Source organism: Hemibagrus wyckioides, linkage group LG18 (assembly GCF_019097595.1).
Source record: "Hemibagrus wyckioides isolate EC202008001 linkage group LG18, SWU_Hwy_1.0, whole genome shotgun sequence".
In the NCBI taxonomy this organism is placed as follows: domain Eukaryota; kingdom Metazoa; phylum Chordata; class Actinopteri; order Siluriformes; family Bagridae; genus Hemibagrus; species Hemibagrus wyckioides.
The window spans coordinates 13,603,634-13,622,500 of NC_080727.1; the positions used below are offsets into that span (position 1 = coordinate 13,603,634).

Here is an 18,867-nt window from a genome sequence, read left to right on the forward strand (position 1 = left end):
CATGCGATGGCAACATCTGCTTTTCATACCGCTTTGAAAGATGTTTCAAAAACCGAAAGCATCGCTTTGCGAAAGTATTATGTCAAGAGCACTCACTGTAATCCATTGAGATAAAGGGAAAAGAAGATAAAGGAAGATCATCTTTTGTTGGAATTACAATGACCTCAACCATTAATGACTGTATTAAGGGAAGCAAAATATTGTCTTCACTGTAGAATGCAATGAGGACAACTATTGTCACATTATAGAGTCAATTACACAAAAATGACTAAATTTGAAAGCTGAAATTAAACAAACAAGTCACAAATTTGAGAGTGATATGTAAATGACCAGTAAGAGACATGCTGAGAGAGACGTGTTTATTTCAACGTGTTCAGTTCAGTGTACATGTTTAATAAAGACAGCAATAAACAGGCAGCCGACGAGGGACATGGTCGAAGCCGACAGAACCACAACTACCACGCTACCGGCCATATTGACTAGAGCTCCGAGTCCAGCTCCTACTATGATCTGAGCTAACTGCACCATACAGGTCAGAGCTGCACAGTCCATCCCCGTCCCTCTGCTCGGCACAGACACGTCCTTCCCACTCTGCTTCCTCGTCTCCTGCAGGACAGAATGTAAATCATCGACCGGCATTCAGGAAATGTCTTAAATGCTTTAGAGCTAAAGCAATTATCAGAGTGAACAATTACATGTCATAAATGTTTTATCAGCACCCTAAAACAGAATTATGTTTGTGTATAATGTATCTCTTTAAGCTTGGTTTTGGACTTCTTTCACTTTATCTCCTTTATCCTTCATATTTTATTCGATCCTGTACATTCTATTAACATCCATCCATCTGCCCGTCCGTCCGCACATCTATCTATCTAAGACAAAGAAGAAAACCTTCAATATAGAATATAATTTAATTTCTAAAATAAATGTACATCATTTAATATTTTTTTGTGTGTGACTAAGCTGCAAGAATTTCCCTTATGGGATCAATAAAGTCTATCTATCTATCTATCTATCTATCTATCTATCTATCTATCTATCTATCTATCTATCTATCTATCTATCTAGCCATCCGTCCGTCCATCAATCCGTCTGTCCATCCTTCTACACTGCTTATCCTGCTTGGTTGTGGGGAACCTGGAGCTTATCCCAAGAGATTCAGGGCACAAGGCAGAGTACAACCTGGACAGGATGTCTCCATTCAGCTCAGACAGTGGAAAGTAAAGATGTAATTCCTACCTTCCAATTAGGAAATAGTGTAACTCAAACATCCAGACTATAAAAATTAGAATTCCCACCTTATGGCTAGAAAAGCATAATTTCAATTGGGAAAAGAAGTAATTCCCACTTTATGTATATAGAACAATTGAATTTCTGGCTTCAGACTGGAAATAAAGTGTAATTTTCATTTTCTAATTGGAAAAGGAGATGAAAAGAAGCTTCCAGCTAAAAATAAAAAAATACCAATCCCACCTTCTGCCTGGAGAAAAAGCCTAACCCCAACTTCAATCAGGAAATTGGCAATTAGGTAAAAGCATAATTGCTGCCTTTGGACTGAGTAAAATAGAATTCCCACTTTCTAATTTGGATAAAGTGCAATTAATCCTTCTGACTAGGAAAAAACCTTCCCAGTGAGAAAATATATTTAGGGATTTTGCTACTGATTCATTTTAAATAGAAATTTATTTCAATATTTTATTTCTTTTATTTCAATTTGTAATCAACTGAAGCTGATAATTCACCACCTGCTTTGTTTTTTCTTAAAGATTAGGAAGATATCACGCTAATGATTGACATGAACATAGCTATCTGCTAAATCAAATGAGATTAAAAACTATTTTTTCTACTAAACAAAGACACATTGCATGAACGCTTTGACAGGATGACAGGAAAGGTTTTTCTAAATTTCTGGCATGAGAGAGTTGATTTATTGGAATGCTAATCTTATGTGCTAACTGTTAATTAGCCTATTAACTAGCAGGTGAAAAGGTACATACATCTGTTCAAAGCATCCAAATATTTTCTGCAATAAGTGAGACTTGGTAGACTGAATAGCAATAAAAGACTTTTTTAAAAAAAAAATAAAACAAAAACAAACAAAAAAAACCATTAATGTTTAAGATTTCACTGTTAATAAACATTATTTTACTAATCATCAGCCTTACAGGTGCCTGAGATCAGGACTAGCACTAAAATAATTAATTATTGATTTGTTGTTGTTGATGTTGTTCTTAAGCACATGTCATAATTACAAAGCTCAACTGTTCCCCCAGCAGCTTCATTTTCTAATCAGCACCTTGAGTGTTAATCAGTCAGAGTTCTAGAGGCTGACGGATTTGTAAATTGGTTCTCCCTTTTTACAGCCTTCCCAATTAATCATGTAAACATCCTACTGATGAGGGGAAAGCATTAATGTAAGTGAATTAAATCATCAATGGAATAAAACCATATTAAGAAGCAATAAATAATGGGATGTATGGTTAAAGGAAAATAATGTATCACTGGATGGTGTGATGTTTATAGGCTTTATGCTTTCACACTTTTTTGTCTTATTAAATTTGAGAAAAAAAGAGAGAGGCTTAAGAGAGAATTGACTGTCTATAAATACAGTATATACACATTACAGTGCAACATAGGCATAACAGTGGTGAACCAGCGACAGGGTCATGGGCGGCCAAGGATCATTGATGCACATGGGGAGTGAAGGCTGGACCGTGTGATCCAATCCAACAGACGAGCTACTGTTGCTCACATTGCTGAAGAAGTTAATGCTGGTTCTGATAGAAAGGTGTCAGAATACGCAGTGCATGACGGGTCAGGGCTGTTTTGGCAGCAAAAAGGAGACCAACACAATATTAGGCAGGTGGTCATAATGTTATGCCTGTCCAGTGTATAAAATTCACAACTGTGTTTCATATCTGCTCTACTGAATTTAATTTAACTTAGTGCATTCTGTACTTAATCTTTTCTACAGTTGTAATAAAAGCTCATTCAACCAAAAAAGAGAAACCATAAAAGAGAAAAGGGCTAAAGACATGACTTTGGGTCAATCAAACATCCTTATACACTAACAGCACTTATATAAGACTAAGAAGAAAAACTTCAGTATAGAATATCATTTAATTTCTAAAATAAATGTACATCATTTTAGATTTTGTGTGTTCTGTCTATCTATCTATCTATCTATCTATCTATCTATCTATCTATCTATCTATCTATCTATCTATCTATCTATCTATCTATCTATCTATCTATCTATCTATCTATCTATCTATCTATCTATCTGTCTGTCTGTCTATCAGGTAACAGGAATGCTCTGCAGAAGTTCCCACAAATGAAAAGTCTTTTACTTCATACATAACAACGTTCTTATGTTTCAGCTAAACAAATGGATCAGACCATATAACAAAGGAAAAAGCCTGGGATTTTTGATCCGGTATGAGTACAGTAAGGAGTGTGGTGTGAGGGTGATGTGCATCATCCTTGGTTCAGCTGTCACTCACTTCACATATGCATTATTTCTTTACTCTACTTCCTCTGAGCACAAAAAAAAACAAAAATATTGAATTTGAATCTGAGCTGCTGCAATGCACATGTTCCAGTCAATAATGCATCTACAATCAAGGAATCCCACTGTGACAAAGCAATCAGTACTTCCACACTATATACAGTTCTATATTGTCTCTGATTGACAAACCAGCAACACAGCCACACACACACACACACACACACAATTGCCCCCAGTTCTGCTTTTATTCTGGCATGAATTTAATGCTCAAGTTGCCAGAACACACACACACACACATCCACACTCACACACACATCCACACTCACACACACATACGCTCTCACACACAGGTATACTTCTTCTCTCTTTCTCTCACAAACACACACACACACACACACACAGTTAGACTCCCTCTCTCTCTCTCTCTCTCATACACACACACACACACACACACAGACCTCATCCTCCTTGTGGTACTCTGAGATCAGGTTGAATGGGATGGTGTAAAGTGTGCTGGACATCACGCCGAACACACAGCACAGTGACAGTGTGGAGATGATATTGGGAAACAGACCAATCAGACTTGTGCCCAGTCCGAACACGAAGTAGCCCACGAAGTAGAGACCCTTCAGGCCGATGAAGGGCAGTAGCAGCCTCTGTACATCTGTACATACAAAAACAAACACAATGTAACTGTAATTAAAGGAGCAATCAGCAAAAACAAATATACCGAATGTCCCCTTTATCCCAAATGCAGCTGAACATCCTATTTTGTAATATGTACTGTAATCTGTTCGCATCACGATTGAAGAGATTTTGTATTTTTAATTTCTTTAAGCTGCCTGTGTGTAAGAAGGCTTTCAAAACAGAGCACAGTCCAGGAAGCGTACCACAGAACTGAACCTGAGGCTACCTGTAAGAGGTGATGCCGGTTCGGTTGCACTGGAACTGTGCCGTAAATATGAACACGACTCGGCCCACACTTATTAGAAAGTAAAGTAACCTGCGTGTGTGTTTAATCCAGTGACAACATTATTAATTTCCACAACACATGTACCATGAGTGGCAGGAAAACTCTGTGGGATACAGAGGAGGTGAGGTGCCTTACTGAGCACAATAGCATCAAAATAACAAATCCATGTGCATTTGTGATGATACCAGATGAAATGCATAAGCGTTCGATAGAACCAAGTGAATCTGAAAGCAGACCAGCGCTGCAGGGAGGCCTGAGAACAATCATAATTTGATTCAGACCGGAGAAAACGTGCCCAGGGTGAAAACCGCCTAAAAAATACAAAAATCCGGCTTCAACATTTTTGTATAAGCTGCAAGCTTGAGTGTAAAAATGACATGTCTAAGAACATGGCTGTTCCTAAATGTTATACTATGTCTTATTAGCTTAGCTTGATAGCTCTGGATGTTTTATACTTTACAAAATTTAGAGATGTGTCTCTGGCTGTTCGAATTTCCCCATTATTTCAAACCCAGCTATTCTGATTCTAATGTAAATTACTATTACACAATTTTTTTATTAATAAAAATACCTTAACAAAATCCTCAGCACTGTACTGTATATTTACTTTTTTATTTGAGTTCTGACATGTAGTTTATACAGTGCTAAATACTTTCCCTCACCAGCATGGATACTCTTGCACACACAGGTACTCTCTCTCTCTCTCTCTAAAAAGCAGCCTGTCATTGTTACAAAAAGTGCTTACAACAAAGACACCTTCTGTAAAGGCTACATAAATGTTCCTTAACAAAAGCAGTCACCACTTTAATGATTCTAAGATTTAATTTGTTTAACACATTTTTTAAATCAGCTTATTATTAGTCTTTTTTTCTAAGTCCTTGAGTTACGATGAAAACAAGTACAGTGTAATATAGAAACAAGAATGAGTACATTAATATTAACCTAGAGGCCACGTTACAGCCAGAATTACAGTCTAAACTCGGCTGTTATACAAATATATCTTCTGACCAGTTAGGTTAAAACATTCAACTGCTGCAGTATACACTGACCAGGCATAACATTATGACCACCTGCCTAATATTGTGTTGGTCCACCTTTTGCTTTTTACAGCCCTGACCCATCATGCACCAGCCTTCGCTCCCCACGTGCATCAGTGACCCTTGGCCGCCCCTTGACCCTGTCACCAGTTCACCACTGTTTCTTCCTTGGACCAGTTTTCATAGATACTGACCACTGCAGGCTGGGAACACCCCACAAGAGCTGCAGTTTTGGAGATGCTCTGATCCAGTCGTCTAGCCATCACAATTTGGCCCTTCGTCAGACTCACTTAAATCCTTACACTTGTCCATTTTTCCTGCTTCTAACACATCAACTTTGAGGACAAAATGTTCACTTGCTGCCTAATATATCCCACCCACTAACAAGTGCCATGATGAAGAGATCATCAGTCTTGTTCACTTCACCTGGTAGTATTCATAATGTTATGCTTGATTGGTGTACATACATTCAAGAAAATTCATTATTTTCCTACATTATCATGGTTTAAAGTATTTTATTTCTCTAATATCACAGCAAATGACCATTAATTAAAAAATATATTCATTAAAGAATGACACATCATTCATTTTAACACATTTTAGCTTAATTATCATCAGAGGAACCTATCAGAGTATCAGATATCAGAGGACCCACAAAGCAAAGAAGATTAACACTAATGTAAAACAAATGTCACTAGCAGTCCTAGGACAAGACTGAGCTTTTTGTCCTGCCTAAGCCTCACTTTAACCTTCTAGCTGCAGGGCAGAAATAAAGGAGCAAACTTCAAGTACCAAACGTGTCCTAGCTGATCCACTGTGTTTGCACAAAGTGTTTGATGGAGAAATTATACAAATTTGTTTCTTGGCAGAACTTTTGCTTTGGAAATCAGATATAATCACAGCCAAGAATCTCCTTTTGATGAATGGCAACTCCGTTTCTCTTATCTCTAAATAGTGTTGCACATCCATTTTAATGTGAAATGTGCATGCATTAGGAGAAAGGTGGGGAAACAGCAGGACAAGAGACACCAAGGTAAATACTCACAGGAATAGAGAGCAGAGGACACAGCATTGATGCACAGCCCCCAGCAGCCCACCTCCACCCCCCTCTCATAGGTGGCATATGCGGTGGAGTTATGAGGAGCGTACGGGTTCCCCTTGTACACAATCTGCAAAAGAATGCAAATACGGCGAAATATGTAAGAGCTGTACAATATATTGTGTGTTATTGTGATTAAAATATTTAATGTCTTCTTTTTACAGCTCAGAATAAAAAGGGATATCTGTGCTCTGTTCCTTGTTGCTAGCTTAAATTGGATCGCATGGTCGATTATTTAACACAATCCCATATTTTTGTTGTCTTGGAAACAACAACAGGTTCTAAAGCTCAGAGAAGGCTTATTCAATGACCTTGAGATAGCAAATAGAGGTCATTCTGCTACAATGTTTGTGTACCATTTGCTTCTTTGTGCTATAAAATTGCGGCACGTTAATTTTGGTTCATTTATCCAGTGCTAAATTATCAATGGAGCTATTAAATTTCTGTTACAGTGCACATCAGCATGGTTGTGGAGCCACACTGCATTGCCATGAATTTATTTTCATCATGAATTTATTTTATTAAACACTATTATCACTAGTTTTTATTTGAATTTAGTTTGTGGTAAATTGCGCCAATATTTTGTTTAAATATAATACAAAAAGAACTTGAGCTATCAAGTCACGAGTATAGCTAGAGACGGTTTCAAGTCTTGCTTGTGACTCTGGTTACTGACGTTTGATAGACAGCTTCCTCTAGGCAGAGTTGCAGTTCTTCATATTAATGGTGCTCTGTGGGATGTTCAAAGTTTAGATATTTTTATCAGTCACTGACTGCTCCTTTTCCAGAACTGTTCTGATTGCTCCTTGATCCCCTACATGCTCTTTGTTTAGGTAATTTCCCGAACAAACTCTGGGGCCAATATTCCGAATCCATGACAATTTAATTGCACACCTTATTTGAATAATTAGGTGACTTCTAATGTTAACTGGCTGCACCAGAAGTGATTGAAGGGTTTCGCATTAATGCTGGTAAATACTTACACAGGTTTATTATTATTTAGTATTTGATTATTTTACCCACTCAACGTCAGTTCCATGAAAAATCAGTACAAAATCATGAATAATTATAGGGGAACACAGTACATTACATAACCTGCCATTTGTTTTATTAGTTATGATCACTCCCATTGTTCCTGCAATGCAATTCAGTCAAAAAAGCTTTTTGATATCAGCACATGCATGTAATATGTAATCAGTTGCTCAATACCCCTCAGCCACAGTGCTGCTCCTCTTCATATATGGTAAAATGTTTTATAAATCAAGATACAATGAACAAACGAGACCAACATACATTCCTCGGGATCTATACCATCACGGATTTTTGTTGTTTTCATATGAGCTTTGTCTGCTCTGCAACATTTGGTTGGATGTATTGGTTCAATGCAACACCACCTGTACCTGTAGCTGCTGTCATTTTTATTCTCAAATGAGAACAATAAATTATAATTTACAGAACATACCTTCTACAGTTCCTCAGCCTCAGCTACTTCACTTAAAGTCCTAATCAATCTTAACAGGTTCTGTGGCCTGTGGAAATTTCTGGCCAGCTTTCTAGCTAATTTAACTGAGTAAGATAGATTACTATCTTTCAAAACAATGTCTTCTCTAAATCAGGAAGCTATAAGTTATAGACAATAATAGTCACCTAATTTACTTTAGTTTTGGGTTTTGTATATTACAGAAATATCAGAAGAATCTACTATGAAAGTGAGATGCACTGGCAGTGGATTTGTTTTGTGCCATTATGTGCAGGGATATCTCAGTGGTTAAGGTCTGAGCCTACCACTTATAACAAATCCCAACACCACCAGGCTTCCACTGCATGGTCCTTGAACAAAGGCCTCAACCTGCTCAGCTGGATGGAAAAATACAAAATGAGATAAATGCAAGTTGCTCTGCATAAAGGTGTCTGCTAACTGCTGTCATGTTTTATTAATATACTGTGCCATGCACAACCTGTGGACTTCATAAGTACAAACAAATGTTGGGTCAGTTTATATAACAATATGAATTTATGTAGGACCTCAACCAGGTATCCTTTAGGTCAGCTACTGGAGCAAAACAAAACTGCATGAAAAACAGATAGTGTACCTTACCTGTTCAATAGAGACAATGCCTTTGTATATAGCAGTATCACTAGTGGCAGTTTAAATAATATGCTTAATTTTAAGCCACACGTGAGCTTCTTCTCACCTGCCCCATAAAGTCAGTGAAGAAGAGCATGTTACAGAGAAAAGCAGTCCAACCCAGCAGGTGGCTGATACATAAACAGCGGTAGTGACTGGGCATGTTAATCATGGCAGACAGTAATGACTTCAGAGTCATCCTCTTCTGTACCTGCAATATACACACACACACACACACACACACATGTGCAACAGGTTGTTAAAGTTTCTTACATGAACCTGAAGCTGTGACGAGATTCAGAACTTCCAGAACATTATCGGTGTGATAATATGACGAGACTTATGCTTTTTTAGGATATTTTTGACTTTTTTTAAATATATGATCAGACATGTAAATATTTTATACAATTTATATAATAATAATAATAATAATAATAATAATAATAATAATAATAATATAGGATTTAATGTATCACATGAGTAAATAATAAAAAATAATATACTATTCCTACACTTAAAATTCAGCTCCAAGTGTTTTATGGTGTAAAGTAAAAAAAAAATGAAAAAAATAAATAAAAATTAAAAAAACAAAAGGTTAAAATGAATAATTTAAACCAAAACTCAGCCTAATAACAATAAAATAATTCTAACAGTAATAGAAAAAAAATTAAATAATCATATTAAATTATCCACTCACAACTGGACCGTTGAAGACAGAAAAAAGGCCAAGGTGAGGTTTTTCCAGTCTTCAACTATCTTGTTCCAGTGAGCATGTGCCATTGTAGCCTCAGATGGCAGAAGTGGCATTATTGACATGAATGCATTCTTCTGCTTCAAGGTTTGGCTTGTTGTTCATCCTGAGATTCTGTTCCGCTCTTCACAGTTAAAAAGTAGTTATTTGAGTTACCATAGCCTTCCTTTCAGCTTGATTCGGTCAAGCCATTCTCTCATGTCTGCTGACATTAACAGCAAATCAGTCTCTGCCAGCAGAACGCCTGAATTTTTTTTGTTTGTTTTTTTACACCATTCTGTGTCAACACTAGAGGTTGTTGCACATGATTTTCCAAAGAGATCAGCAGTTTCTAAAATATTCAAAAGAGCAAGTCTGGCACCAACATCTATTCGAAAGGCCCTGAGACCATATCTTCCCTCATTCTCATATTTGATATTAATATTAAATGAAGCTTGTGAACTGTATCTGTATAGTTTATATACATTGTGATGCTGCCAAATGATTGACTGATTGATTAACTCTGTAAATGTGTACTGGTGTTCCAAATAACACTTAATTAATCACTTAATTTTACTTAGCATTTATGTGTTTTGTCTGTAGAAGAAAATTCATAAGCAAATCAGATGCATGCGATTCAGTGCCTATTATCACATCTCTGCTAGGCTGATGATTTTTTCCCTACCACTTTTCATCTTCTTTTTTCCTCATTCAGATACACATTTTTTTGTATAGCTCTAAGCATGGATGCCAGCCTACCATCTGAAACCAAATCCCAGCAGGACTTAAGATTTAAAACACTGGTGATTGTTTTTTCTTTATGTCAAGCCTCTAGCACAGCTCAAAACTCGACTCACAATCTCTCGATGCAAAAAAGACGTATATGAAGACTGTTCTCTGTACTGGCATCCAGTTAAAAGAATGACCTTTTCTCTCTTGAAACAAAGATTCAATATCTACCACTTGAATACACATATTTCCATGTTTAATTATCTTGTCTTGTATTATTTACTTTTATGATGTACTACACTCCTCCAACAGGGTTTATTCTTAATCCCTGACCTATTGAAGTAGAAGAAATGTAAGAAATGTAACTATATTATATCAGAAATAATTAATGTGATCATACAACTATGCAGCAATAATAGTCTGAGGTAAGTAAGAGTTTCTAAACATGAGATGTACCATAGAACATCATGAAGGCCATCAACACAAAAATAGGTGAAAATTGGGCAGCATGACATTACCAAGAATAGGATATCCTTTTAAATTTGAAGACAAGATTAGAGGCAAGGCTGTCATGAGACCTAGAGCAACATTAATGGAGCTTCAAATATAACAAGTACTAGATACCTACATTTGACAACAAATCTCATGTTCTTCCTGTGTGTAGGATATGGGGTCGAGTGGCTAGATGGGTGTCTTTTATAACAACTAAACACAAACATCAAAGCCTGCCTAAAACACCCCAAATCATGTGGCAAAATCTATTTTGGCACAAAACTACAGGCATCTGTTAGGCAGCTGAAGATGAAGCAAAATTTCACCTTCCAGCACAATAATGACACAAAAACACAAATCCAAGCCAAAAAAGCAATGACTAAGTCACAACACAGATCTAAGTCCTATCATAAAGCATGTGGAATTACTTACATTTACATTTATGGCATTTGGCAGATACCCTTATCCTGAGTAACCTACAGAAGGACTAGAACTATTATCAGCCTAAACACCCATTAAGAAAGTTAGTATGATTGTTATTGTTGTTGTTGTTCTTCTTTTTTGGCTGCTCCCTGTTTTGGGGTCACCACAGCGGATCATTTGGTCCGCATGTTTCAATTTGGCACAGGTTTGTACACTGGATGCCCTTCCTGATGCAACCCTCCCATTTAATCCAAGCTTGGGACCGGCACTGAGAGTTAACTCTTCAGTTGCTGGGTTAGTGCCAATGAGAGAGCGGGATCCTGCCGCTGGACCACCAAGGAGGTTAGTATGATATGAAAAAAATATAAACAAAACCTCGAAATACATCATGAAGAGATGGGCCTTTCAGTCATCATTTTAGAGACTGACAGGGACTGAACTGTTAGAACCTCTAATCAAGGGAAAGTTCATTTTGCTACAGAGTTGCAGTTGTCCAGTCTATAAATTACAAGGGACTGAATGAGCACCTCAGCAGGCTTTGTGGATATAAATAGACAAATCCTTCTGAAGCTGTAAAGAAAAAAATCAGCATGACGTTGTCAGATAAGCACTGATTGTCCATATTTACCCCAAGGTTGCATTCACTTAAAGATGGAGAAATCTAGCAACAGTTGTCTAGGAGAACAGAAAAGGACCCAGCAGAGAGCTGTAGGAGGAATGAGTTCTGTGACTCCTTCCTTTACTATTGCTATTTATGCCAGTATCAATACGTTGGCCAGACACCTTAGGAGCACCGCCAACATTTCTAGTTGCTGCAGCTTCTCAAGGTTTGCTGCCCTTTCAACTATGCACAGTAGCTGAAACATTCCTGTCACCAGTGGTTGATAGCAGAGGAGCAGGATGCATAACAGTTCATCAGCTGGTGGTACTGGAACAATTTGTCGTATGACTCCTGATGGCAGTGGTCCCTGGTCTAGACATCCGTGGTCTTGCTCACTCTTTGTATTCTCTAACCTGGTTCTGTCTCCCTGGGAACCAAGTTAGAGCCAGATTTCAACAAGCTATTCCTCCAATGCATCTCCAACATCTCGCCAAGTTCTGCCTCTCTATCCACAGGGGAAACATCACATGCCCACCAAAGCTGCGGCAAAGCAAACGCAGATGTACTGGTGCTGCAGGGAACTGGTTCCCAAATGGAGTAGAAATCACTGATCTGGATCCCTGATGTGCTTCAGGCTTTCCACATCAAGCATGAATGTACCATGAAGTGCACATTCTTGCTGAAGATGAGGTGTGAACTTACATAAGCACTTATGTAAGTCACTCTGGAAAGTCATTAACTTAGCAAGGAGGTGGTCTATAGTCCCTGCTTCAACTCTTATATTTGAAATAAACTGGTTTAAGAAAATGCTAGAAATTATGATGGTGGGTGGCTTTTAACGAAGTGTAGTGCATGGTCAGGGGTATGTGCAATCTGGCTGCAGAAATGGTGCCATGGCTGTCAGTGTCTGTGCTGTGTCATGATCATGCTTGGTGGTGGGGGAGACTACATGCTTCCCTGGGGTTTTCTCTTGGAACAGACATGTGATGAGTCTCTTCATCACGAATAATTAAGAGTAATCAGTGGTGAAATACTCCAGCCAGAATTTGCGCTCACCTACATCCACTTAAAGATTAACCTTTACATTATATTAAACATAAGGGTATACCAAGTGAGGCAGGACACTGAAAATAAGAAATGTTACCATTGTGGAAGTGCAGAGCCATTATTCCAGGTGGCTCATTACAATCCCATTGTGGGGCATTAAGGACAGGATGAAACATACAACCCTCTAATGACCCATTTTTATTGGCTGGGCAGTCATTGCTGCATATTGAATTATTGTACACACAGGCATTGTGGCATCTTAGACATCAGGGAAGGAGGGAAGATATAACAAAAATATAACATTGTACTTTCTAGACCTTCGAGGTCTAGATGGTTCCTGGCAACAGTAGTTTCAGAGAGGGAGGAGTGGCACATTTACATCAAGTCCCCTGTAGGGAACACTACCCCTAACCATCCCAGAGGGCAGAGGTTACAAGGTGAAATTTCTGCTGTGATTTTCCCTCTACTTATTTGCATGGACTTTTAAATTGCCTCCTAAGTAGTCAGTTATCTCGCAACTGACAAGGAACCTTTGAGGTCACAACACAAGGTGGGTAACTATGAGGTCAGATAAATGGATAGAAGTGATGCACATCAAATGTACCACCTCAATCTCCCGAAACTGTGGAGAGATGCTATTCCTGTGGTTCTGGCAATGATGGTTCTGGATGTGACCCAGTTCACATCAGGTCCATTATGGAGACTACCTCTCACCATCCCAGAGGGCACAAGGTGCAATGAAAATTTCCAGAAGTGTTTTTGGCTCTACCTGGATGAAAGAACCTCATAGAAGAACTCATCACGGAGAAGACTCCACCAGGTGTGGTTGTACACAGTGGCCCATACTGGTTACCTGAAATGCATGCTATTGTATTTAAGTATTTAAGAAGTCCCACAGTGATTGGACATAATCTTTAATCATTAAAGTAATGTTTGCCAGCTATATTCAACACAGTGGGATGTCCTGAAATCCTGAGACAGGTAAATTTCACAACAAACCCAAAGAAGTGTGCAATTTTATGGGTGGAAATATATGATGTAGACTTCCACTTAGGCTTTGCACAGGTGGATTTGCAAATTGACAGCAATGACTGTTGCCTGGCCAAGACCCAAGACCAAAAATGGTTGAGTCAGGTCCTAAGGGCTGGCTGTTATTAGAGGTTTGGACCTAATTATTTTTGGATTCCATCAACCTGCTGACTGAACTCACTAAAATTCCACCTGCCGCCTGAGTTTTCCTCTGCACCCTCATACCCGGTTCTACAGTGGGTACAAACAATGAGGTTCTCTTTAAGTTATAATCAGGGAAAATGGCTGCTGACAGCACCGCCACCACTACAAACAATACCAACATTCGGGGAGGTTTTATTTATATTTTTAGATGACAGGAAGTCGCCCTTTGTGCCTAACACCACATCAGCATGTCTGGTTTAAGGCTGATATTTTCTACCTACATCTAAATACATGTGCAGTAAGGAGACCATTGTGTGTATTAAATTATTTTATGCTGAACTGTCACTCTAATATTATACAACAGTTAAATCTTTCCATGCATGTCATCCTCGGTGGCTGCTAGAACTGAGAGCTGGAGGTTTAGGGAGCAGAAGAAGAGCTCTTGTGACAATCTCAGGGACAGATGGTCTATTGTGTAAAAGAAGCAGCCGGTTAATCATTGAAGGACTCTGTAGCAGAAGCTATGAACAGGGTTGTGGTTAAATGCCTGATCATTGACATGATTCAGGGTTTTTTTAGGAATAGAAAATAAAACAGCAAGGACAAATAATGCTCAGTTGAAGATAGGGGGTCTTGTGGGTGTAAGCCACAGACTGGCAATTTTAATTAGATATTGAATATCCTTATAGACCTTGGACAAGCACAAACAGCAGCAGTAGTGTATGTGACCCACTCAGAAGACACATTCTGAAGGATGGAGGTGGTTCATTATGAGAAAAATCCAATACACAAAATTCTTTCTTATATCCCCAAACAGCAATTCACAGTTTGTGCCTCAGTGTCTAACGTGCCTCTGACCAAAATTAATCCAGATTTAATCTTGACATGATGTAATCACATTCCACTCCTATGAGCCAGGAACAAGAATCCGAGGCTATAACGAGCACAGACTGAGCAAAACTGGACAAAAAATTCTTTTCACACTTCAATTGTCCAGTTTGTTCTTGGCTGCCAGAAGTAAAACATCATGTGGTCTTCTATTGTTGTAGCTCATCCACCTAAAGGGTTTGATGTGTTGTGGATCCTGAGATGCTTTTCTGCTCACCATGGTTGTAAAGAGTGTTTATTTGAGTTACTATAGACGTCCTCTTAGCACAGACCAGTCTACCTAATCAGCCTACAGACCCTTCTCTCACATGATGTTCATGTTTTTCACACCATTCTGTGTAAACTCTAGAGACTGAAACCAGCCCAACTGATACCAACAATACTATGATTAGTCACTGAGGTCATATTTATCGCCCATTGTTATGTGAACACGTTTTTGTTACTTAATAATATGACAAGCTGTGCCGTCTTCAAGAGAGAGAAAATGAGGCTGGCAAGGAAAATTCGTTAAAGCTGATACAACATATTTTATAACAGAAACTGTCTAGTGTGAAAATTATGATGTATCATTCATTAATAAATAAACAATTATTGGCAAATTGCTGTGATATAAAATGAGTTTAAAAAAACTTCCAAATTCCTCAGGACTTACTGTTATAAGAAAATAGTCTGATTTTGTAACAGTCTGCTTCATCTACTCAGCAAACCACCCTACTGTTTATTAATTTCCTATAACAGCACCACACCAGCAGATGACTCACCTCACTGCTCGGCTGCTTAGAGCTGGATGTGACGGAGTTGGCCTCGCTTAAAGCCGAGAATGAGCGAGGGCGCAGCTCAGGTTCTTTAGTCATAGAACCATATGAGGAACCATTCATTACTGATGGCTGCAGCAAGGGGGCGCTGGGGACCAAGGGCTCAGTGGGATGCTGCTTTCCCAGAGGCTTTTCGGGAATACTGAAGAGGTGCACAGTGAGGAAGAAGCCCCAGGTGAGTGCTGAGAAGAAATAAATGACTTGGTACTCTGAGCCCAGCAGGGCTCCCAGTGCAGAATGACCCCAGTCCATTGCACCAGTCAGGTACCCAAATGCTCCACCCAGACCTGCGGAGGAACACAATGTCAAGTGATGTCAGGTTCAATGAGAAAAAGTGCTTTAAAGAGACAAATGCCTCCCTTCTGTGCTTTTATTGATTCACTAGACAAAGTATAGTCAATATAAAATGTCAACATGCACACACCTGTTAAAATCTCAAGGGCTCGTGATGAGAAAATGAAAACAAGATAAATATGACCCTGTCACTGGTTCACTGTCTGTCCTCTGTTGGACCACTTTTGGTTGAAAATAACAGCTGCATACTGGGAACACCCTACAAGACCTGTTGTTTTGGAAATGCTCTAACTCAGTCATCTAGCCATCACAATCTGGCTGCCCAAGGCTCAGTGATCTATGCTGGGAGCAAAGGCCAGATTCGATCCCACAAAAGGGCTAATGTAGCACAAATTGCTGAAACAGTTAATGCTGGCTGTGATAGAACACACAGTTCATCACAGCTTTGCTGCGTACAGGGCTGTGCAGCTGCAGACCAGTCAGGGTGCCCGTGCTGACCCTGCACACTGCCAGGAAAGGTTTAAGGAACATGATAAAGAGTTCAAGGTGTTGACAAATTCTCCAGATCTCAATTTGATATAGCATCTGTGAGATGGACAAATAATTCAGATCCATGGATACCCCACCTCACAACTTACAGGACTAAAATAATCATCTACTAATGTCTTGGTGCCATATACCACAGAGGTCTTGTGAAGTTAAAAGGTCAGAGCCATTTTGGCAACACAATATTAGAGAGGTGGTTTTAATGTTATGGCTGATCAGTGTATTTAATTTATGCTTCATTTCCCTTACCTTTATATAGACTTGTTTGCTAATTTATGTCACAAACAGTATAATAAATAACAAACAGTATGTTCTGCCTGCATGCACTTAGTTTAAATTCAATAAAAATATTTGTTTTATCTAATATGTTTTCATTTATTTTATTTTATGGTATTTATTTTTTTTAGGGAAAGGACCACCACTTAGACGTAAACCTCACTCGTGTTATCACCATGGTGAAATTTCATTCAGAGCAGCTGCTGTAATTAACAGATTCCATGTTTTTCCACACACAGATTAATTATGCAAACCTAAGATGCACGTGTAAAGCATCATGTGTTCATGCGCATGCACATGCTCCTCGTGCTGAAGGCATTCTCGGGCTGCTTAACACAAACAACAACAGCATTATGTCTGAAACACTTAGTAGGATAAGCTAGTGAGATTTTAGAAATGGTTAGGCGGCACCTGTTAGGGACACTTTTGTAAACATTTCTGCTTTTGTATTACTTTTTAATAAATTGAGATACAGAAAGAAAAAAAAAGGAAAAAGAAAATACGTAGAGATGTCAAAGCGTATTATTGGCTGAAAACATTGCAAAACCATAATTATTTATTTATTTGCTTGTTTGTTTGTTTGTTTGTTTTATGACTGAGCTTCGCCTACGTTTGATGATGTGCACAAATATGCAAGAGCAAAAACACAACAGCGTCAATTCAAAAGGAAAATGAAAAGGTCCTAATTACACATCACATGCTCATTGCTGGCTGAATACAAACAAAAAATTCTCTTTCATTATTTTTCACTGGTTTACTGAAAGGTTAGGATGCTTTTGAATGAATGAATTACGGTGATAATAGTGTTGTGAGTTTGGACAGAGTGACAGAGAGATATATTTAATCCATGAGTGCTCAGCTATCACTTAGTCATCTGTATCACCTTAGTCATCTTGCCACCAACTACATCATTACCCTTACAATATCCTGTTTAATCTTGTGATTATACAGGAATCAGGCACATGGTGGTGTGAGCTCTTTCATCGGGCTCATGTCCAGTCTCGCCTTTTACAAATCTGTTTCAAAATCTGCAAGCACGGTGTCTGGCTCAAATTTACAAAAGGATAAGCAATAAACCTGTAAACCTGTTACTGTACATTACATCATGTCTCCTGTATAAAATGTATAAAATGTTTTCTGTTAGAATGGCAAAAAAAAGTGGGGGGCATGGGATACACTAATCAGGCATAACATTATGACCACCTGCCTAATATTGTGTTGACCCCCTCTTGCTGCCAGAACAGCCCTGACCCGTCATGCACTGTGTATTCTGACACCTTTTCTATCAGAACCAGCATTAACTTCTTCAGCAATTTGAGCAACAGTAGCTTGTCTGTTGGATCGGACCATGACCCTGTCGCCGGTTCACCACTGTTCCTTCCTTGGACCACTTCTGATAGATACTGACCACTGAAGAGTGACCCCACAAGAGCTGCAGTTTTGGAGATGCGCTGATCCAGTCGTCTAGCCATCACAATTTGGCCCTTGTCAAATATATCCCACCCACTAACAGGTGCAATGATGAGGAGATAATCAGTCTTATATATTTCACCCCTCAGTGCTCATAATGTTATGCCTGATCGGTGTAAAGTAAAGGTAGGATTCAGATGCACCATACAGTATACTGTATGTATGATAAGTCAGTAACATAATTTCAGATGTTGCGTAATTATTTGCACCAGGGAAGTTAAATATATTTAGATATGCAGGTACATAAGTTAATTTCCTGGTTGGAGAATTCATTTCATTTAATTTCATTGTCTGTACCACTTATCTGATCTATCCTCGGGTCACGGAGAGCCTGTGCCTATCTTAGGCGTCATCGGGCATCAAGGCAGGATACAGCGGTAACACTCATTCACTCACACAATCGCACACTACAGGCAATTTAGAGACTCCAATCAGCCTAGTAGCATGTCTTTGGACTGTGGGAGGAAACCGGAGCACCCAGAGGAAAACCAACCAAGCACAGAGAGAACATGCAAACTCCACACACACAGTGAGCGGAGGATGCTGGAGGTGTGAGGCAAACGTGCTAACCACTAAGCCACCGTGCCGCCGGTTGGAGAAGTCATTAAATTAATTTTTTACATTTTACATTACATTAA

At 38.8% G+C, this 18,867-nt stretch overlaps 1 protein-coding gene across 1 annotated transcript in view; it reads right to left on the bottom strand.

Moving 5' to 3' along the window:
* Window positions 1-361: 361 nt before the first annotated feature.
* The window catches only part of slc45a2 (solute carrier family 45 member 2), a 25,299-nt gene continuing 6,793 nt past the window's right edge, over window positions 362-18,867 (bottom strand). Inside the window, exons 3-7 of the mRNA XM_058414918.1 lie at window positions 15,590-15,930; window positions 8,813-8,956; window positions 6,564-6,687; window positions 3,967-4,172; window positions 362-606 (exon numbers count right to left, since the gene is read on the bottom strand). Coding sequence (XP_058270901.1) covers window positions 379-606; window positions 3,967-4,172; window positions 6,564-6,687; window positions 8,813-8,956; window positions 15,590-15,930 — 1,043 coding nt within the window. The 3' untranslated portion in view covers window positions 362-378. The remainder of the gene's footprint in view (window positions 607-3,966; window positions 4,173-6,563; window positions 6,688-8,812; window positions 8,957-15,589; window positions 15,931-18,867) is intronic.